Raw genomic sequence first — 23298 nt, forward strand, 5'->3', positions numbered from 1 at the left:
GGGGTCAAGGGTGTACCCAATTGTAGCTGGAATCAACTCCACGACCCTGAATGGGACATTTAGTTACGACAATGGGCGGATGAATGGGTTTTATACTACAGTTTGGACAAAATAGGACATTTATAGATGTCGCCTTGAACACTAGGATATAGTTAAGGAGAAGTTTTCACTGTTTCCAACACAGCAGAGGCATAAATGTCCTTTCCTTTTTTAAATTTGATGGGGGTTACATGAACCACAATCACAGCTTTTTAGTTTTATCTCTAAACTCGTAGTCTTCAAAGCCAGCAGAGTCTGTGTAGTTGCTTTAGTTTCTGTAATTTATGCAATGGTGTGTGCTTATATTAGACATGGTCAGTTTGAAATGATAAGGTCAGGGTATGACACTGTAAGATGTTAAAGAGCGGGGATATCCTTTAGAGGCTTATATCACCTTTCTGTCAATAAAGGTTGTGGAATTTTTCTTTTTCCCCACTTCTTAAATTGCAGCAGGTCAGATTAAGTTAGAACCACAAGATCGAAGTGGGGGAAGGGACCGTGGAGTAGGCTGCCCAGAATGAGATAAACGATGGTGCAAATCTATTCTAGTACAGTCCAATAATAAAAGTATGGCTTATGGTTTTAGAGGTTTTATAGCTCGTTCGAACATAGCTTAATGATGTTTATTCTGACGCATCCATAAAACAGCCTTTTATGTACGTCAAACACAAAATTCAAGAGGAAGGAAGAGTGAAAGTCAGTGAGAGGTTAATGTCTGTGTTTCTCTGCATCCTTAACTAAACTGCATAACAAAACTCCTCCACTGGCTGCACAGGACTTCCTCTGTAAGCAGGAGCATGTGGACGTCACATGCAGATGTACAGTAACAGTACAGCGGTCTGTTGGAGTGAGGCTCAATGAATATTTATAACCTCCCTTAACAATGGCTTTAATCAGTGTTCCCCCTGTTTGAACAACTGCCAGTCACTCCGATATGAGGCTGCTCGCCCTGAATCATTTTTCTGAGGAAGATGCCATCGTGAAAAAATTCATGTGAAGGCACAGTGAGAGGGAAAAATTTAAAAAGTCCAAAAAAAAAAAATATCAGAGAAAGATGAGGGATGTTGTACCTTTGTGGTTCTGGCGTCTGCGTAAGGGGTTTCCACTTCTGTAAGCCGCCACCCTGCAAGGAGAAAACGAAACAAGATGTGAAGCATGTCACACACCTGCGTAGCTTCAAGTTTACTCATGAGGATTTCCCCCCCTCCCCCTCCGGGCATTTCCTAGGCACACCTACTGAGCACATCAGCGATCAGTGGCCAGTCCATCCAGTCGTCTCGAATAATGAGCCAAGAGTGTTTTGGTATTGTTAAGCTACTTAACCTGCATACCAGCATGGAGATATTGTTGACGAAACCAGAAATGTGCGACTGCTGCTCTGTTTACTCATTACATCAAAACAAGTTGCACGCATACCTACAAGCATAACAGCAAATTGGCTGCCTTCAGGCACAAACTGTCAACCAATCTAAAAACTGCAGCGCTGTTTACACCAAGTTCAGTCTATTAAAAGAAGCAAATAAGACACAGAGGTGAGCACAATAACAGCATTGAGAGAAAAGCCAACTCACCAGCAGGAGCAGTTCAGGTCCCCGCCCCACCTAACTGTGTAAATAAGGCAGGTATCTGTCCAGAAGGCTCCACTAAAATCACTTGAATCAATCCACCTCTGTTCCAGCTCAATCATTTTCAAATCCTGCTTCAATGAAAGGCTGCTTTGTGCTACAGTCTCTCTGGGTAGTAAAATGTTGCTTTCTTTATGTCCCAACACTTACAGAATTGACCCAGAGGAGTCTCAATGAGTGCATTTATTCCCAAATATCCAGAGAGACCAACAGGGGTGGCTCGAGCAGGATCTCAATCCCCGAGTGTACACAATGCTGTGTTGTAACCCGGCGCACTAGCGTGTATGTGTGGGTTTAACTATGCCTCAGTCACAACAGGGCACTGTGAAAGGAGTTTTTCCAACTCTGATGTGCTCTTTGGGCAGAAACTCCAAAGCAAGTTGAGTAACAGAATTCACTGAAATCAGCTTCATGAGAGGAAAATAAAAGCGACTGATGCAGTAGCCAAACAAATTTACAGTATAAACATTAAGCATTACGCAACATGGACTAAAGGATGAGGGCTGTCTGAAACCGTTCCTAAAATCCAGACTAATATGTAGGCCACGGGTTAAAATCATTTCTCCTGAAATAAGAAGACTCAGGGCCAAATTATAACCAATCAGATCACAATCAGCCACAACATTCAAACCACGGCAGGTGATGTGAATAACAATGATCACACTGATCCTCATGCTGACCCACCCCCACCTACCTGCCCCAAAGTCAACGGCTGTCCCTAACTGCAAAACAGCTCAGGGAAGGAAGAAGACAAACTGCCCGAAGCGAAAGATCCGGGCAGGTGATCTGCATGCTGTGACTAACTGCTGTAAGTTTTAAACAAATAAGCACGTCCCCCCGGACTCTGTAGCGCATCCTGTAGCTCTGATGCAACTTACTGTTAAAATGACAACAGTGACAAACTTTCTATGAATCATCAAATGCAAATTTGCTTTTGTAACAATCTACCTGTTCTCAACTAAAACTCTTATCAGTCATGAGTCATGTGTTTAATCTTAGAGATCACTTTCATCTAAATGAAGATGTTAAGGCATAGAGAACATGGGCGAAGTCTGTTTCATGCAACATAAGATTCAGAGTCTGGGTGGGCACCCTTGCCCCTAGATGGGCTGCTATAAGATGTCCTGTGTGGCGCCGACCAGCCACTCACTGGATACAATAACTTGATAACCCCTTTTAATAAGCTTACAGTCTCTGCTTAAATAATAAAAGGACTAATAGGAAACATACAGAAATTACTGTGTAAATGATTTTTGCCTTGTAAGTTAAAAAAGCACTAAATAAATTTAATAAAACTTTAATTTATTAGTTTACCTGCCAAAAAAATAAACTTTTGCAGGTACATTCAGCTAATAAACTTTTAAAAGGAACAGTAGCAATACCTTTTTGTAGTTTCTGGGCAGCGTCCCCCCCGAGTAAGCCAGGGTCTTGTAGTTGTAAACCTCCGAGGAGTTGCTCGGTGTGTCCATAGTCCTGCAGCTGTCCGACTTTGACGAAGGGAAATAAATGTCGTCTTGAGATGCGGGACCGCTGTCCGGTCCATTGGAGTTCACCTTCTTCAGCCTCCTAAACGTCATTGTTGTTGAAAATGAAAACTGAAAAAAGTAAAAATAACTTTCTTGGTGTCCTCCCACAGAGTCTGAAACCTGCCGAGGGAGATGCTGATCGAATTTGGAGCTTCAGCGTGGAGCCAACTACAATTTCTCTTGTTTCCTTTGAATAGTTTGGAGGCGGGGACTGTTTTGAGGAACACAAATGAGTGCCAATAGCAACAGAGACTTGCCTCCTCCGCGGTGCCTTCAAGTGCACCTCGGATCTTTTCTGTTTCGTATTGAAACAACAGCAAACAGTGTTTATCAAGACAAAATAAATAAATGCCGTTAGTTTCTTAGCTGAAAGAAAGAAAGTCGAAAGAAAATCAACCAGTAGGTAAAAATGTAATCCAAAAATTCCAGAAAAGAAGACGGAGTTTCCGCTTATTTGCTAATATTTTCTAAATATTTTCACTACAGGGACAACTGATGGGACAAAACGATACTTCTGATTTTTTAACAGACCAAAAATTATCAGCTGAAATACCTCAGCTTCTCATACTAATTGGTAGCAGTTTGAATGTTGGATCACCCACTTCAGCTTCCTTCTGTCTTTAGAAATCTTAATGAGTCTTTGCCAAAAGAGATTAAGCCTGCTGCAAATGAGTGCTGGATCTGAACCCAGGCAGCAGGACCATTTGGATAGATTTAAATCCTCTGATAAGGTGACGCAGGAAGGTTTTCATTTATGTTTATTACCAGTCCATGCATTATGAATCAATCCAATATAATAAGTTGACTGATGATTTTCTATCCTTTTGTTAAAAGTTAAAAAACCGATTCTGCTTATTTTTCTTTAATAACATTGAAAAACTGCTTTGATTATTTGCTCATTCATCAATTGGGGTTATTTCAAATGAGGGAGAAGCTGCAAAAAAGAAAGCAAATGTGCCTTGCAGAAATAATCGTGTGTAAATTTCATTAGAAACCTGGGGTCTTACATAATGTTCTGTGTGGCCGACTGTTTGCATTACAGTTGTGTAAACCTTTGTGACCACCAGCCATTGACAGAGTTTCCACAAGTGTGTCATTGTGTTGTTAGTGCTCACACTGCTGTGACAGCAACATTTGTTGCTTTCAAACCAACCTTTAGTTGCAAATTTAGTGTTTTTATTACTTGTTAAAATTCAGCAGGGGGAAATCTGAACAGATTATTGATCTGTGACACTAAACAGATTAATCTCTAAGATAAAAAAAAAGTCAAAAGTCTTTCCCAGAGAGAGACTTTGATGAGAGGATGACCCAGGACTAAAAAAGTTAGCAATGCCCCCTTGTGGTATGTAAAAATTATCGAATTGTAAGAAGTAGAAAACAAAAACTGAAGTCCAGGTGATTTATTAAAATCTTTACACAGTCACTTATTACATCAACATCCTTCTGATATACTGGAATGATATGATTTATAAAGCATTTAAATAAAAATAAACATGTTTAAACATATCTTAACCAATAAGTTCGAATTGAACTCATTACAAATTACAAATTAAAATCAACATATCTCAGCTTTATGCCCTCACACTCATACTGATGCACACAAACACACACACGGGAACAGCAGGCAGTGAATCAACATGCAGCCTCTTTGCTATTCCCAAAAACACTTTCAAGTATCTTCAACATCACTGAAATATAGCTTTGTCTTTTCTTCTGTCTTGGTTCCAAATTCACACAAACATATTTCTGACTTTCTTTAAAACAACAACGAAACAGCAATACTACATGGTCTATGCTCAAAGTGCATGCCTGTATGTTCGTCTACCTAAGCCATAATGAAGAGAACAGCTAATAAAGGCACATGGAGCTGAATACTCTACTCTTCGCATGATATTCAGCTTGCTTTAAGTTTCTACAGAGCAGCACTTCCACTTAGCACTCACACAGCAAGTGTTGAGTATTGATAGAAAACACTGAGAAAATTTGGTCAGAGTCATTTTTGCCACAATGCAAACTTATCGTACCATAACATTTGTATTTGTATCATGCCATGCTTAGTTTATGTGTTACAGTAATGCAGAACTTTTGAAATAGTTATCCTAACTTTGACTGTCACAATGCAGTTTTTCTACAGCATACACATCCAAACTGATTTTATGTTACAAAGAAAAAGAGTCAGTTGTCTATTTACAGCAAACACTTGCATGTCGTCAGTCTGTTTCATTTGAAAAAGCCAGATGGTTTGGCTGGAGGACCCATCAACATACAGGCTTGATTCTTGTGTGTGATTTGAATCTGTAAATTAAAAAAAATAAAATAAAATCAGGCATTTCAGGCATGTGACTTCATTACATTAAGCAGCCACTGTGTTTCTGTGCCTGTGCAGTGTTTACCGTGCAGGGAGGTTGCATCCACGGTTCTCCATCTATCTGCATTGGTAATGCTTTCTTTGTCCTACGTGTAGAGAGGGATAAACAGAATGCATCAGGATGGTCATGTGTCATTAAAATGTAAATGTATCTTCTTATGTAAATTAACTAATAATGATCCCTAACTATGACCCACTGTTGAAGCTGAGAGCCCAGCCTTGTCATGTCTGAACATGTCCATGTGCCTTTTTTCCCCCCTCACCTGATGGTGATCTGAGACGTTTTCGCGAGCCGCACCGCGCTCTTGAGTCCAGTGTAAATCTGGCCCATCTCCATCGCTCCTTCAAGGCCGACCACCTCTAATCGCCGATCACTGAGGTCTGACAAGAAAGCAGAGGCTAACCAGTCCAGAGAAGGAAGACAAGATTGGGCCTGAGGCAGATGCCACTTCTCATATTTAATGTGCATCAGAGTGGAGATCGATAACAGCAGCGGTTTGAAGCACACCAATAATACATAATGTATAATCATCATGCACCAGCAAACAACTGCAGTTTACGTGCACAAGTTTCTCTGTGCATACAGTGGCAGGATGGTTGGACTCAGGTCTTGGCTGACAGCATAGAGATGAATAGTTAGGAGGAAACAGGTTTGAGAAGCAAACCATAACTAACCACCAGTGCAGAGAACCTCAAGAAAAAGAAAAAAACCCAACATTTTTGCAGAAGCTGGTTTCTGCTTCTTAAGATTTCAGCTGAGATGTCAACAGCTTTCAGCCTGTATGCGTCATCGTTTCTGGGAAGTTGGCTAATGTTAGCATGGTGTCATTCAAGCACTGAAGAAGCACGTGGAAACTTAGCATCCCTTCTGTGAGAAATTGGGCCTACTTCAAATGAATGCTGAAATCTTCTGATAAGATGATGGAGGGACATTACAGTACAATCAAAAGAAGATAGCACATAAACATTTTTTTTTTGCAGATAAGAATACAGATGCATTGAAATTTTGGCTTGCTATTCTGGTGGCTCGGTATCATAAAGTTCAATAACCAGATTACACAAATAGCACCAGGTACTTGTTTGTATGTATGCACTAAAACCATGCATTTAAGTGTTAATATTTTGGCAAGTCAAAAAAAAGTTAAACACTTAAATGGACTATCGCTTTCAAAGAGAGAAGAGGGGCTGCTACAAATAAATAGGATAAATAGGGATTATCTTTAACTGTGAATTATGTAGTAAATATGTTTGTAGTAGAATCCAAGAATAAATATATGGAGATGGACAGAAGTACAGTATAGTACAGCATAGATGACCTTAAAGGGGTCAAATTCACGTACACAGGGTTATGCTGCCCTCAAGTGGCCGGAAAAATCAGTAACTCCACATTCAAAGTTAGACCAAACATCATCATATGGGTTCCAGTTTCATTGGACTGTTTTTATAATTTGTGTAATTTAGAAACAGAGGAAGTTTGGTTGGAATAAATCGATTTTTATTTTTTATTACACCCTCTAGTACTGTTGCTAGAGCACTAACTAGACTAGAGCACTAACCCCCTGTCTTTTGGAGAAAATTTGGAAATTAAAATGCAAATGACTAACGTGTATTTTGGGATTGTCTGGTTATTTAAAACTATCAAAGAGAGAGATATGGTGCCCGCAACACATTCTTAATGGTGAAATTCCTCTAGGAAGTAAGTTTATATACTCTGGATATATACCAACAGAATGGATGAAGAGAGATAAGTACTTAATGAACACACTGCTGGTGGCTCGTAAAAAGACTCATAAAGGAGTTGGTGACAGGTTAAACTTTGTGAAAAGTCTAATGTGTCTATGGTGAGTCGATGAGTCAGTGAACCTTACTTCTGTCCAATGACGCTGATGCTGATGTGAGTTTGAGGATAAGCTGAACTTTTCTATCAGTAAATGCTGCTGATAACATTCACATAGTGAATAAACTTCCATATGTTGAAGGAAGGAATTTAACAAAGGGAAAATGTAATCTTTAGGACACTAAAGCAAACATAATGTTAGCTTATATCCGTCTGACGTTGTTTATTTTTCGATGTTGCTGGTTGTCAGTTGTTGCATGTCTAATTTGCTGACAAGAAATCGTTACAATATCAGAAATAAATAAACATATTATTGCACGTTTCTGTGTATTAGAGCCGTGACTTCAGGTCAGGAGATGAGGCTTGTGGTGAGGATGAATTTAGGTAAACTTTATACTTGCTGCTAATTATAATTTCATTCATTTCATTGTGTTCTCTCAGGACCACTGCTGTTAGATCAGACATCTGAATAATACAGGTCAACTGCAAAATACCTTGGGAAGTCACTTTCAGGATTTCTGGATTGACGATCACCTCCGGCTCTTCCTGCGCCGTCAGTCCCTTAGTGTCCACTTTTTTGGTCTCACCCCACAGGTTGGACCCACCATGCATGCTAGGAATGTTTAGGATAGCAACACCCTCAAGAGACACAGCACTGAGATCCAGGGGAGTACCGCAACACTGGAGACAGTACAGCACACTTAGAGTGAAATATCAGTGCGCTGTCTCTGATTGCTGTTTTGTATCGAGGCTACTTATTTCAAAGTAGCAAACTTGTGTGCTGTGCTCTCACCTCGATTGTTAAGTTTTCGCTCAGTTTTTTGCAGGAAGCAGAGATGGTTTCTGAAGTGGCAAATTCAAAATACCACAACTTGTTCTTCATTCTGCCGTTAGAAAAAGCGTCTCTTTTAGGTTTATGTGATACTTCACTTTCACAGAACATTTTCTCCTTTTAGTGCACGCAGCGCTTTAGAAAGAGTAGGAGTCAAGCAGCAACACTTGCTGCCACAGACATCTGCTGTCACCTCGAGCATTCGTGCCTTTTACTGCTTTAAAAAAATCAGTAATTGCAAAGGCAAACAGGAAATATAGAAGTCATGTTGCGAAGAGAAAATTTGCTGTCTTTTAGCTCTGTTGTGTTTTTAAACTGTGCATCTGTTAAGCTATGAAAAACTGTTGTATTGCTATAAGCAGGAATGCATTCGCTTTGTTTACTGTTCCTGACAATGTGCCCTAGAGACACATAATATTCAAACAAATATGCAAACCTGCTGTTGAATTTCTGAGGATGTTTTTCCCTCATTGTGTGAAACCGGTGGGCAATGGAGGCATCCTGCAAACACAAAACAATATAGCAATTATACGACCTACTAAACCGAAAATAAAACACTTCCTCTTGTATTACACATTTATGAGAAACTCACAACTCCGATAGAGAAGTAGTTGTTGATTATTTCATATGGCACTGGGTCACCCTCCTCTTGATTCTCATCAGTGATAACCTGCACGCTCCAGCGATCCATCAGCACCTGGGAGCTCCCCTCAATGTCTTTAAGAATACGGTTCAGATCTTCACCATCATACCCTTAAAGATGAAGACAAGAGAACTGTAATTTTGAGAACTTGCTGAAGCCCATTTAATTAGTGCAACCACTGTCTGAAAGCACACATAGACAGTGGCGCCATAACGTGAAAATAGTGACGTGCAAGTATTATCTTATTTACATAAGGGAACACTTCATCTCTTCGTTTCTCACCTCCTCCCCAGCGAAGGCATCGAGCAAGGTCATTTCCTGTGCCAAGAGGAAGTACAGCAACAGGTGGCCGCACCAGCAGATTGCCTTTGTCTGAATACAAAAAAAGGGAAGGAAATACAAAGCGTGTAACAATCAGTTTCACATGTGATGTTGTGAAGTTTATGCCAACAATCTCACCTATTGCATCGAGAATCCACCCAACTGTGCCGTCTCCACCGCACACCAAGATCCTGTACTCCTTAAGATTTCTGAAGAAACTCAAACTGAAAGAAATGTGAAAGATATTTTGGGGGGAAGTTATGGAGGTTTAAGTAAGTACTCAGGATAATGTGGTAAGAAATAATCTAATATTAAAATCAATTTGAACAAAAACTCTTGTATCACTTTACTTACCCTGGTCCAGGGCCACCATTTGAAAGGTTGTATACTTGTCGTGGATTCAGTAAAAACTGAAATTTGCGCAGCACTCTGAAATAAAGAAAACATAAAGAAAACCAAGTTGCACAATGTTCATGGATTTGAAATCTCTTTTTCCAGTAAAATATTCTTTTCCGAGCTCACCTTTCTCCCTGCTTACCACCACTTTTAGGGTTGACGAACACTAGAAGAGGATGGGCGTTCAGCACAGGGCAGATCTGATGATTAATAAACAAATGTTACAGGTATTATACTAAAGGAATATAAAAAGCAAACCCCACACTAATAGCATGGTGTACATTTTCGAGCTCTTGTTATTCAGCTTTAATGAAAAGCTTTTGCTTGCATGAATAATACCTGAAGCACTTGTCCGTCAGGAGTGGTATTGAGCTCGCTGTCATCTCCTGACCCAGAGCAGCCATTTTTTACATTATTTGGTCTCTCCTTTAGGGAGAACAATAAAGACAGAGAATAAATAAATCATTAAAAATATCATAGCGTTCCTTGGATAAAAAATATCTACACTGTGTACCTAACAAAATGCCACACAGGTGAGAATGATTTACCAGTGAAAAAAACAGCCTCTGGCCGATGTTATGCTTTGCGTTGGTGTGAGAGAGGCACTGTTTGCGTACTCTCTGAGCTGTGCATTTGCTTGAGATGTGCCTGAGGATAGTTGTGTACCTTTATAACAGGATATATGGCCCATGGAGGAAGAATATGGTCTCTGAGCAGCCCACACGTACACGGTGTTGACTCTTGGTCCACACATTGATCATGACGCTGTAGAATACAAATAAAATTACTCAGAAATACAGTGCAGATTTAGAGCATACAATAAAAAAACTGTATAGAAAGGAGGCTTCCTGGATTCAATAGATACAAATGCGCACAACAATTCCAGAATGCAACTAAATCAAATCTCCTCCTTGATTAGAAAATAATTTACTCAAATTTATTCCTCAGTGAGTCATGCACTGATATGTTTGCTCACCATCGTGTGGCACCACACACAGTGTTTGCCTGTTAGGCCTTGTAAGCTCTTGATCTTCTTCTGGCATTTGTCGCACTTCCTAGAGTCACAGTTCCCACTCACCCAGTCGTGTGTTGAAACCTGAAAAGTGAGATGGATTTTAAATTGTCCATGTAAGAGCACTCAGACATAGCATGAAATCAAATTTAGACCGTGCATGTGACTGTAAAGGTTGTCATGGAGACATCAGCATACCCCTATTTCTTTCTTTGACTTCACGTATGTCCTGGCGCAAGGGGCCGGGTTCTTGTTTGCACAGCGACCATGGACTGTGTATTTGCAGGCTGCACAAAACGACACACAAACCAGCTGTCACATAATTTGTAAATACATATAAATTACTGTGGTAAATGTCAAGGAGGCAGATGAGCATTGATTAATCCCAAAAAAAAATTATGCAATTTTCAAATTAGACACTTCCTTGCGCCCTCTTCTGGTTAGTTCTTGTACTCACAGGTGCAACACAGTCCCTGCTTCCTCAAACCCAGCAGCATGCTGTGACACACGTTGCAGTAAACAGGCTTGTTAAAATTTTTCATCCTCCACAGGTGTTGGCCGTCTTTCTGGGTCATCTATTTGTTGAAACAACAGTCAATGAAGAAGTCAGTGCAAGAAAGGGAAGAATAAAACAGTTTATGATCTTTTATTTTGTGAATATGATTTTTGAACAGAAAAATATATGTTTGCAAGAACAGAAGCTGTTCTCTCTTCCAATTCTTAGATATTAGTTCCACAACAAGGCATGATTTTCATCTTTTGCACCCATTCATTATTAAACTTAATGAGATGGCTCATTATGTAGTATGGCGGTGACTCTACGTATCATCACACAACGCACAACTTCATGGACATTCAAATCAAAACTATCTATAATCTCGCTTAACAGAAGATTATAAAATTGTTTCAATCTGTTTACTGAGTGGTCAGCGTTCTTATCCAGATTAGATACTGAAACATTTTTTTTTTAATGACAGGATGTATCACCCTTTCACTTGCTGCAAGAGGATCAGTAGACAGAATTGCGAATCAGCATACAGGAACTGTGAGGGGGCTGAATTCATGCACCCTAGGCTTCAAATGTCCACTGGTGGCTAGAAATAGCTGGAGGGGAAGTCCCTGGCATTGTTGCAGAGGCCAAACACACAATCTAGTTTGTGGGTTTAGGTCGCTGCAGCTAACTGTCAAACAGACTGTGCGTAGCTCTATATTGTTGGCAACACATTAAACATCGATAACACAAAGCGGATCTCATCAAACCCCTTTAAAGTATAGGGCCAATAATAAATGGATTCATTTTAAAGGGATGAAATGAAAAACTGAATTGTCAATGGAGAGTTCTGTTTAACTCTTGTGAATACTAGCCTCAGATTAACACAACTGGTCAATGCAAGCATGTGTAACTCCTTAAGTATTTATAATAAAATAAAATATACCAGACTTGTATACAAATTGTACAGATGGTGGTGGGAAACTGTTACTCTGTTTGGGATTAAAACATTTTAGGAAAAGGTCAGAGTGACACGTGAGAAAAGTCTCGCAAGAGAAATTCCATGAGACCCAAAGATGTTTCTGCTTGGTTTGTAGTCCCAAAAATAAAATTACAAAAATAACAAACAAATATGCTTGAGCTCTTTGGATTTAAGTTTTTAAGTGCCGAAAAGCTGAGAGTCTAGCTCTGAGTGGAAGGGGAGGTGCAAGCATATGAAAATGTTTCTTTAATTACATGGATTGGCACATACCAACAAAGGGAAACCCTTTTTGTCATTTGTTTTCTTTTAATCTTATGGTGCTTTCCTTTAATTATTTCCTTAGTTGTATATACACGGCCTTAGCGTTAAGCACTGCTATATCATTCCAGCATTCATATTGTGCAGAATAAACGGAAAACACAAAGGCATTCTGATGGTGCAGAGCATGGAAGGAATGAGATTGCCACACCCTGTAACAGTGAGTTGGCAAAAAGGGCTTTAGGGAAAAGGAGGAGGAGGCGAAGGACAGAGGCGAGGCATGCGAGGCCAGGAATTTACAAGAGTAGTTACCACTTTGTGAGATATCTGCTATAAAAAAGAAATATATTTGAGCTTGGACTTTGGAGCCAACACACGCTCCTTTTAAAAGCACCTTTAGACCCAGCAAGACCAGCAAGGGAACGTTGTTCATGCCTCCTTGTACCCACTCATCCAGAGAAACTGTGCCGCTGCTGTCAGCATCAATTGCTGTCATCATGTCCTTCAGAACCTGATGAAATCACATTCAGTTGTTATTATCCAATCAGCACACACGTTTCTATTACTTAAAGGGCCATGTGGTTTCTGAAACTAGTCGAGCTGGAATCTGTAAATTGTATATGCAGAGAAGCTTATCACTTTATGAACCTCTGGCAAATGAGTAACAAGAAGTGCCATATAGTGTGCACCCGACACTGTTATGGATGTCTTGTGCAAATAAATCTGTCTTCACATACATTTACTATACGTTACCTAAGTGCAGTGCATGCAGAACATTTGCATTACATTTATATTCTGGGACTTACCGGCTTGAGCTCTGACACATCCCAGTCGAGATATTCTGCAGCGTGCATCATCTGTGCAATAATCCGATCCACTTCCTGTTCAAAATGTAGCAGGCTTGTTTTAGTGTTGCGGCTGTTTTGAAGATGTTTTAAATATACTTTAAAAGATTTTCTCAACAACTTACAGAGCTGTCCAAAACTCCATTCCCATCTCTGTCATAAAGCCTGAAAGCAACTAAAGAAAGAATGGAAATGGAAGTGGAGCTGCTAGATGAGTCATTACTATTTTGGGCACAAAAGAAAACAAAAACTCACACTCCAGTTTGTCCCTGGGCTGGCCATCTTCAAGTAGAGAGAAGTAACATGAGACATCTTTAAGGAAGACTTCCTCTACAGGAGAGATTGAGGAGAGAGAGGAGGCTGTGAATTCTCTAGTTACCATATGTATACAAACAGTACGATGCAGGGATGTGGTGATAACTGCACGCATGCCAAATCGGCCATGAGGCAAAAAGGGTCGGCTGAAAAGGCGGTAAGCTGTTTGTATGCACGGTGCGTATGTATAATCTCACTGGTACTGTCTTCTTGGCCGGGTTCAGAGTTTTGAAAGGAGCGGAAGAGTCTCTGGCAGAGATCCACAGGGAAGTCCTCCACTTCTAAATATGTCTTGAGAAACAGACGAAAGCCTTCTTCATTGATGCACTGGGAAAAAAACATGAATGGGAGAAGCATGTTCTGTTTACAGCGGTCTAGTGAAGCGTGAAATGAATGGGTTGAAGCTTATTTGTATATAATATGCTTGTTACTTCTGAAAATAAAAAAAGATAATACTATGAACAACTGTGTGAAAAACGTATATTTTACAAGTGTCGCTTTATCAGCTGTTCTAAGCTCAAATAGGGATTGGCAAGATCTCAAAAGCCTCAAAAGCTTCTCAAATAGATTTAATCAATAATTTAAAAATGTACCAAAACAAAGTGTCTACAGGGTGTCATGTGACAATGACATAAAACAAAAAAATAAGCTCCTGCTTGAAGATTTCAGTCCATCTGTCTGGCATGGCATCTGTGTTTCTCACATGATATTATGCTGCAGGGCTAACAAGCTGTAGTCCCCTGATAATGGTGAACTACAAACCCATTTCTTGTTGCTTATGCATTTCCCTACTTTTTACCCTGTAGAGCTGCCCGAGTAATAAATAACATGAATGCAAGGCAGCCGGATCACACAAAGAAAAAAAAAAAACAAGGGAGAGAGACTAACGGAGCTGCACCACCAAAACACAACAACATTTCCAACAAATCATTTAAATGTAGTCTTGTAGCCGTATTTGTATTTTGACAGCAATTAACTTGTAACTTTATGGACGCAACTGTGTTCTCTCCCATTATGAAAAACAACATTTCATTCTTCTAATTAAACTCAAAGTGGCAAATAAACTTTCACTGCTGTAATAAATACTTAAGAAATTATTGTATTTGCTGTCTTCACAAATTACTAGTCAGCATCAGCCATTGATTTGAGAAGTCTTTTTTTTGCTGTTCAATCACATCTGAGCTTACACTGCATGAGGGAAGCCAGCACACTGTTAAACAAGGCCTTGCTGCGTGGGCAAATCTAAGGAGGTAATTTACATTTGCAGTCTCGCTTGAATACGCTGACGATATTTCTCATGGACAGCTTAGTCAGCCTGATCGATACTGCAGGTTGAAATCTAATTCATCAGCGAAGGATAATTAATAACTGCCCAATACACGTAAATCTTATTCTCATTTTACAGCGAACAGCTACTCTCAGACCTATTATTCTGTTGAGCTATGAAGCTTTTAGATGACATCTCTGTGAATTAGTTTTGGAGGGATGGATTTGACTGTGAACAGCAGGACACTCTGTCCCCTCACCTCTCCATGCCTGTGCCGGGCCAGACTGCCATCTGCATAGAATTCCCTCAGCACATCTTTCACCTTCAAGTTGTTGTCTGGAAGCAAAGACACGCAGGTCACACAGGGATACGCACGCATACTTCGTCCATTCGACTTTGTGTGCAAACGTTTTTAATCCACACTTCTAAATGTCATCTGTGTATATGATTACACCATAAATATAGATTTATCTGGAGTACAACAATATATATATATATATATATATATATATGCATGCTCAATTTGCAGAAAAAGAGAATGTGGTAGACTGCTACCTCCTCTAGATATGAGAAACCATGAGCGAGTGTAAATGAGTGTGTGTGGGTGGAAGTGGAAGTGGAGGGGGGGGGTGTTAAGCGCTGAGAAAGCTGCCTGCCTGCCCGCCTGTCTGTACTCACATTCAATGTACTGTTGTAGCTGGATAAAGTCGACAGGGTTCAGTTCCTTCACCTCTGGGTTTGTGGGGGAGGACATGGTGCCTGCTTCTGCACAAACTGCCTGCCTGTGAACAAGCAGGCAGCGAGAGAAACAGTGAGATGTAGACGGAGAGAAAAGAGAAGGTGGGTGCACGCTAGCCTGCCTCTTTGTAAAACATAAAAGCGTGGCTGCAAGCAAAAGATAGCATCTCTCATCTCGCTCTGTAAAAATCCATGATTATAGACAGGGAGAATCGCTCTTAACATCCAAACTTTCTTTGAAGCAGAAGCAAGAGTACACAGAACTGTGCACACATTAAAATGTCTTTAATCAGAAAACAACTACAACAGGGCGTTTTTAAATCAGAACGCAATATTGTCACTGTGCTCCAGGTGCATACGCCCACAGTTTTTCCTCAACATGATAACATTTTTCCTCGTATGATGCACTAAAATGCAACTTCACTGCCAAACACAGCAAACTTTAAGCACTTGTGCTTTTACACTGTTTGTTTTAGATCTCACACCATCAGAGTATGCGACTAGCCAATGGAAACTGGGCCGAAAGGCTTTCAAAAATAATTTGAGGCTAAATTTTCCCATGATGCCTTGTGTCTAGGGATTTTTTGCACCCAAAGTCTTTTTCCATGTACTCACTGGCCCACATTAGTTTTGCAAAGTACCAGCTACAGGGAGTATTTTGGTTTCATTTAGGACAAGAAGATGCACTGGTGTGTTAAAATGCACAGATAAACAATAAAACCTTGTGGAGAGGTTGCAAAAACCAAACTGGCTCGTCAAGGGGCCTCCCCGTTAAACTAAAGGAAGAGACTTGAATGTCACAGAAGGCTGAAAGAGAGCATGAATTTGAATCTGACACAGAAAAAGAGCTTGTAAGTTCAATAAAAACTGGCCCGGCAAGTCGTTCAGAAGTAAGGAAGCGTGAAGTGCGGATGAAGATTTGGTATGTTACTTTTAACGACTCCACATGATGGGGGATGAATTCTATAATGACAGGAAAGCATACAGCTCATAACTAATTAAAGAAAGAGGAGAAACTGGTTAATGGAAGGGAGCAAAGTGGCATCCTGACATCCTGTTTAATGTTGTTTTAGATGTGTGTGGATAAAAATGGTTCCTAAGGAAATGCACGGATAAAATCAATAGCAAATTTCTAGTATACCTAACATACTCGTGATCAATGTTCTACAATTAGGTGAGCCAGGAAATCTCTCCATCACGTCTGGCACCAAGAAATAGCACACGTGCTTTTCTGATTTACTATCCATTTCTTTAATGTTAAGGCAAAAAACGTGCCATTTTTCTCCCATCTAGAAATGAAATATTGAATTAATAATCAAACAGAACCCTTGCTGTATTAAATAAAGGAGAGGATACGTAGGTACAGTGTTAAATATTGCTGTAAAACTGACAAGACTCAGGCTGTTCAAAGATTTTATGGCTCCTCTGAACTTGTCACGAATTCTTTCTTTTACACATTTTCTCATCTATTATTATCCTGTCATCCTTTTGCTAAATTTACTTGGCTTTTCTCAAAAGGATTACACCAGCACTGGTTTAACCCGTGAATACTCCACATGACAGAATATTTTGTATTTGTCATTCTGTGCTATAAATCACAGCGAGCTACATTAGGTTTTGTCTGAATTACATTACCATGATGAGGCAATGCAGGGAAGACTTTTTATAAATCGATCCGTTCTTCTTCCGCATTCTTGTGCAGCGGTAATGGGTACTTAAAACCATTAAATACCGTTTATATAACACTCTCTAAGAGTACAAGTACACTATGTGAAAGTTTGAATCGTCTCCTAATTGATTTTATTACTGTTTAGAAATGGAAACTGGAATGCAAAATAAGACTTCGAAGGCAAACAACAACAAAATAGATTCAGGTTTGAAAAACTGAGAACACTAATCTGATTATGAACAAACTTTAAAGCACCCACTAGAAATGATGGTGATTTCATGCTTAAAAATGTGTTCATTAATAAAATTATTACAAGAAAAATCATTTTTGTTTGTTTCTTATTAAAGACGAGTTTCATGCACATGCTGCAAATCCAGTCTTATGAATAGCAGAATAAAAAAAATTCATGGTGGTGTTCCGTCCGGGCTGACAAACTGTAAATGTGCCGTTCACACAGCTGTCTACAGGTGTTTTCACACATCTATGTGCAGTCTGTTTAGGCATTAGTGAAGGCTGCCTGCACCAAACAGGAAAATCAGAGTACTTAAAGAACGTCCTGAGAAAATGAAATGAAATAATCTGAAATAACACCCACTCCCTTTGAATCCATTTGCTCTCTCTTTGGGCTCCGAAAGGTTCAGGCTGTCCTCACTTAATTCCCTCAAAAGGTCAGAGCCGTTGCCTAGCACTTTGTTTATGCAGCCGATCAGGTGGGCCAGGTTTTTATCGACAGCAAAGTGACACATGAAGGAATCATGAGAAGCCATCTGCTACTGATCTCCAGATTACAGCCTGAACCTCTTTATTCTATAAATGTTCTCCTGTCTCCATCTCTTTAAAAACTGCCCCAGAAATAAACTAAAAACAAGCTTATGAGTGAGTTTTTATTTGCAGATAAAAAGACACCTCATTTTCGATACGTTCTAGGTGTTTTTTGTTCATGATGTCATGAACAGCGTCGTGCCTATTTTCTCTCCTTCCCAGAGCATCATGGTCATCATCATCACCATCATCATCATTATTGTCCGGTTCCACTAGATCTTGAGCCTATCTGAGTAATCTGATTCCACACTTCCTGATTAGATAATGATTTGCATGCACGATGCAGAGTGGGAAATCGGGACCAGTCAGGACAGGAAGAAGCATTCTATGTTCTCAGAGGACGGATGAAGAGTGTAATGCACACGAGCCAGTTGTTTACACTCAAAAGCATGGGATGGATTTCTTTGAAAAATTATGGCCTTGACTAAATGAGCTTACTAAAGTGGGCATACATATTTCAGGAGGTTTCACAAATGCCTGAAGCTCGGTAAGACCGAATACAGACCATGTGACTAAGTCAGGTCAATAAGGTCCCACTGATAACATTAAATGGCAGATACCTTATGAAGGAACTGTTTGTGTTCCTTTATATAAAGTTTATGTGGTAGAGTCTTGGCTATGTAAATTCATATTTGGCCTAAAAAGAGTACAGTTCTTCTACGTGATTTACTTTGATTTGCTCGACAGACAGACAGTTTGAGGTATAACTGTTTAAACAAAATGTTGCTCCATATAATCAGTACAGAATAAATGATGCAACCTATTCTGAGCAGCCGTGCACAGAAGCTACTGGCGCAGTAGTGGTTCTTCAAATAGCACTGAAGAACAATTTAAACGTTAAAGTGGTTAGCAACGACTCGTGACAGAAACATCGACTTCCCAAATAAACTTCTGAAAAAAACCACCTGTCTCGGGCCTGACAGCGGCTTTAACTTCTGACCACTTGCTCAAAAGAAAAAACACCAAAGCAACTGCTTTCACCACACGGACAAAAAAAACCCCAACAACAACAAAAAAAACTACAAAAATAAAACTGGAGGATTAAAGCGACAGTTCCATTTACATTTTCCTTAATATATGGCAAGGGTTTAATTATGAGCTCTTAAAGTCTTCATTTAAAACTGTCAACGACCCTAAAACCACCATGTTTACAACAGGCACTTGAAGGTATACTTGGGGATGACCTTTTTCCACGCAGGCTAATGTTTGTGCAAGCTGTCATAACGCCTACGCCTTGTGTCAAGGAAATCTGCTGTTTTGCAACACTTGCAGGGTGTAAGTCACTGACTCCGTCATTCTGCGGTTGGAAAACACTGCGTAGGTTCTTTGAAGAAAGAGAAGTCAACATACAATGTTGGCCATTTGTTTTTCTCTCGAATCTGCAACGAGTCTGCTCATTGAACCGTGTGCCGAATGCATCGGGTTAACACAAGTGGAAGGACAGACATGTTTGGTTGCTATGGAAAGTGTTTCCCTACATCAGCTGCTCCCTGTCAAAGTGCTGCCATGGGTGACTAACAGGTAGGAGGATCCAGAGGCAGAAAGGGGGGGGGGGGTATCCATTAGAGGGAAGGGGAGCCCAGTCATAACTGTGAGTCTTCCCCCTTCATCGGTGCCTCCTCCCACACCACAGGTCTTGGTTGGCCTTCAAAACTAGAGGACATGCTCCAAATTGCGTTCTACATGCAGATGCTACTGTGACTCATTGCATGAAGAGGGAAACACTCCCCTAACTATAAACGGACTGTTTGCTTAAGGGGTCAGTTTGCAGGTTAAGCCTGAAGTTACAAACCACTAACTGGTGGTGGTGGTGGAAAAATGGTACTTCTGCACATTTATGTAGTGCTTCTACTTCTGTTTTGTTTTGTTTTTTGGGTTGTTTTTTTTTGGGGGGGGGGTCATCTTCAGTAAAACTTTCATCGATCAGGATAGATAGATAGATAGATAGATAGATAGATAGATAGATAGATAGATAGAGCGCACAAAGCTGGGCCAAAACAATTCCACAGTCAGAATTGAGCATGCTCTGTTAAACAGGGCTTTCCCTTGTCTACCACTGTTTGGTGATATTTGAAGAATGCAAACTGCAGGCTCCAGTTAGGAGGAATACTGGATAATGTGAACATAATAAACATGGCTTGTAAATCAAGACAAAAAAAGACTGAACAAAAAAAACAACAAAAGCTATTCACTACAGCATGAATCACACATTTCTTGGAAATGTAGGCAGGGCTTTACATGCTCACAAGCTTCAAAGTGAAAGCAGCCCATCACTCTGAGTTCAGACTTGAATGTGACTTATATAAGAGCTGTGTGTGCGTGTTTGTGTGTGTGGAGGCAGCCCCGTAGAACACCATACTGCCTTCAGAAAAAAAACCCTCAAACCTGCCCAGACTAGTGAGAGTGCATGCTGTCATATAAGGGCCACATTGCTTTTATGGTGTGACTGTTTGCACTTATCAGGGAGTCTCGTCTGGTTCACCCACAGATCTCTCCACAACTAAAAATGAAACAAATGTTACATTTCTTTTAAAATGATCTCAAGTGCTGTTCAGCGGTATTTTCCACTATCATACCAGTAATTTAGTCTTTTCCATCCGAAAGAGCTATAATATACAGATTCGGGATTTCCTGCATTGAACATTTTTAAACGGTTCAGTCAGAGCCAGAAAAACCAGTTTTGTTGATTGAGGCTTTATTAATTCTTGCATAATACATATTTTTATTTCAAAATGGTCAGCACTAATGTGGAAATAACTGGACTTCTGTCAAATAAGACACCTAATCTTTGCTTTTAACTTATGTGATCTGATCATGCTTACTTGTGTAGTTACCGCCAACTAAAGACCAATTATGAACTGGGAAAAAACCTGTACTTTGAGGAATTTTCTTCACTGGAAAGGATCAGCGTTACAAGTCGCAGCATGCTACCATAGTGTGTTACTGAAAATTACTGATGTAGGACACTTCATGCCATATTCACAGGTAGTAGCTCATTCATTTTAGGCTGGTTTGCTAATATAATAAAGGAAGGGAAGCTCATCCTTTCTCATATCCTGCAAAACTATAGCTGGAACATTAAAAATGTGCAAGTTAAACCGAAAGTCACAGAATGGGCTGAATTCTACTTAATTTACATCCTCTAGCCTGTGATGCAAACGTGAACAATGGCACAATTGACCTGACTACACTATTGATTGTCTGTTCCTAAAACCCCTCTTGCAGCCGCAAACAAATGAGCACCTCGGAGCCTATTCAGCGTTAAAAATAACCTGCTCACAAGATGACAAAGGAAAAACTGCTCTGTAAATTAAATCACTTGGATGTAAAGTGCTTGCAAAACTGGAGAGTTTGGGACAAAAAGAGTGGTGATGGGGGGCACAAACCTGATATCTAGACTGTCCTGTATGCTTTCTTTTTCCACTTAACATGGGGACTCGTGTTTTGCAGACATATGCCAGTGAAAGGAGAGGTTTGAGTAAACAATGCAATAGTGCTATTCACCAACGTGCCCCATCACCTATTTCACACCAGGAAGGATTTTGCCTTCCCAGTAGTGACGAAAACTCATACAAAAGCCCTTATGGGGTGTACTTATTGTTTTTTCCCACTGGTGTAGCACCATACCCTGCAACACCTGTAATCTCAGATGGGGGTTACTCAGATAAAGTCCTATCAGGCAGTGTAATCATCCAATAACCTGTTTGTCGAGTATGCTGCTGACATGCTTGGACAAACAGAAAACAGTAAGTGTTTTACATGAAGTATCTTCAGGTGTTTAGCAGCCTACATGCTTACCATTTCCTACTCTGACACATGAAATAGGTTGACAAAGGTACCAAACTTATTGGCAAAGGGAACTGAAATTTTGCATGTTTGTGGGGATTTTTAAAAGGCTGATCTTCTGAGTGAATTACTCTGTTATTAGCAGCAAAAAAGCACCAAGCTGAAATTCATCGATATCCTCATGAATCTGCTCGGATCTTTTCATTCAATTCTTAATAGCAGCGCAAAACCAAGACGAAATTTTACTCTCTCTTATTTGACTGGGGCTCATCTGCAGCCGAAAGACGTATAGAGGTTTGCTAAAACTTCGATCAATGCGAACGGTGCAAGGTTTTGTTTTTTTGTCATTTACCTTTCCGCCGCCACTGTGTTGGTTGCCTTTACACAGTCCGTCTCGACGCTGTGCAGAAGAAAAAATCAAAACCAAAATCCTGCTCTCAGACGCGAAGCAAAGTGGTCGTTAACTTTAAACGGAGGCGGCGAGGTCTGCCGAGTGGAAGCGGTGAACTACTGCGCAGAGCAGCGACTGAGGATCCCTCCGGCGAAGCACCGCCTCAGCTGATCTGCGCCCTCCTTTGCTAGCCAATACACACCCGTTATTCCGGTCCCGTGCGTCCATCTGCAAAGTTAGAAAGTAATGCTTCGTTTAAATTATGCAGCTGTAAAAGCGCAGTTATCACTCTGCATCTTTCAGGAAGTATACGCTAAAAGCTGCACCGTAATGCTTTCAACAGTTTTATCATTTGCAGCGCTGTTGTTGTTTTTGGTGTTGCTGTCCATCGTGAGCCTTTTTAAAGTGATGAAGCTGACGTCACATGTTAAGGCGCAGAACAAAAAAAGCCACCGTGGTTACAATAAAACAATATCACCGTCTAACCCCTTCAAATTGCTTGTAACAACATTAACAAAAAATAGATAAATAAATACTAAACTTATGGCTACTTAGACTACAGACCTCGAGCCACCTTGGTGTTGATAGAATTTGTTTATAGATAGTGACCAATAACGATAAATATTAATTGTATTTACGTGGTTATAAGCCTTATAGAGGCTACGCTGCTATCCGATGTATGCTTTTAATCAAATAGTGAGTAAACAGTGAAATACTGTAAATACTGCGGCTATGAACTCATATCTTTAACAAACAGTGCGTATTGATATCGAACGTGAGCAAAATCTGGGACTATACTATTGCTGGCGAGTTTTACGTTAACTTCATCCAATTAGAAACGAGTATTTTGTTATTAAATAATAAAAGTTTTTTTGTTTTTTGTTCCTTTTTACTTCATTACATTTGTACACCACTAACGACGGATACGTTACAGATGAAATGAAAAATTGAACTTACCATGCAAGATGTCTGTTATGGGTGAACGCCGTACAGCTTCTGGTGTTATCGCACAGTATGTGAATGAGTTGCTCACGCAGTAGCCCATTAATATAACAGAGAAATGCAAACAGTTGCACTGCCTGTTTATTTCCTAACAAACACATATAGCTGCAGTATAATGCAGCCACACTTTAAAT

General features: G+C 40.1%; 2 protein-coding genes across 2 annotated transcripts in view; both read right to left on the reverse strand.

Annotated features, from left to right (window-relative positions):
* Window positions 1–3408, reverse strand: part of tamalin (trafficking regulator and scaffold protein tamalin) — a 10024-nt gene extending 6616 nt beyond the window's left edge. Inside the window, exons 1-2 of the mRNA XM_005748988.2 lie at window positions 3047–3408; window positions 1110–1162 (exon numbers count right to left, since the gene is read on the reverse strand). Of these exons, the coding sequence (XP_005749045.1) occupies window positions 1110–1162; window positions 3047–3241 (248 nt within the window). The 5' untranslated portion in view covers window positions 3242–3408. The remainder of the gene's footprint in view (window positions 1–1109; window positions 1163–3046) is intronic.
* Window positions 3409–4575: 1167 nt separating this feature from the next.
* On the reverse strand, window positions 4576–23167 carry dgkaa (diacylglycerol kinase, alpha a). Its single transcript, XM_005748989.1, has 25 exons — window positions 23120–23167; window positions 22124–22390; window positions 15435–15538; window positions 15016–15092; window positions 13687–13816; window positions 13430–13504; window positions 13300–13349; window positions 13136–13210; window positions 12724–12840; window positions 11057–11174; window positions 10798–10886; window positions 10564–10683; window positions 10254–10352; window positions 9927–10013; window positions 9714–9787; window positions 9546–9620; window positions 9330–9415; window positions 9153–9242; window positions 8820–8980; window positions 8664–8728; window positions 8189–8279; window positions 7890–8076; window positions 5822–5939; window positions 5584–5644; window positions 4576–5485 (listed from the first exon to the last, which is right to left on the reverse strand). Exons 3-25 carry the CDS (start codon window positions 15508–15510, stop codon window positions 5411–5413), a joined length of 2196 nt encoding a protein of 731 aa, XP_005749046.1. The 5' UTR covers window positions 15511–15538; window positions 22124–22390; window positions 23120–23167; the 3' UTR covers window positions 4576–5410.
* Window positions 23168–23298: the final 131 nt, after the last annotated feature.

This window comes from Pundamilia nyererei, unplaced genomic scaffold (genome assembly GCF_000239375.1).
Source record: "Pundamilia nyererei isolate P.nyererei 1_Seehausen unplaced genomic scaffold, PunNye1.0 scaffold00235, whole genome shotgun sequence".
Classification (NCBI taxonomy): Eukaryota; Metazoa; Chordata; class Actinopteri; order Cichliformes; family Cichlidae; genus Pundamilia; species Pundamilia nyererei.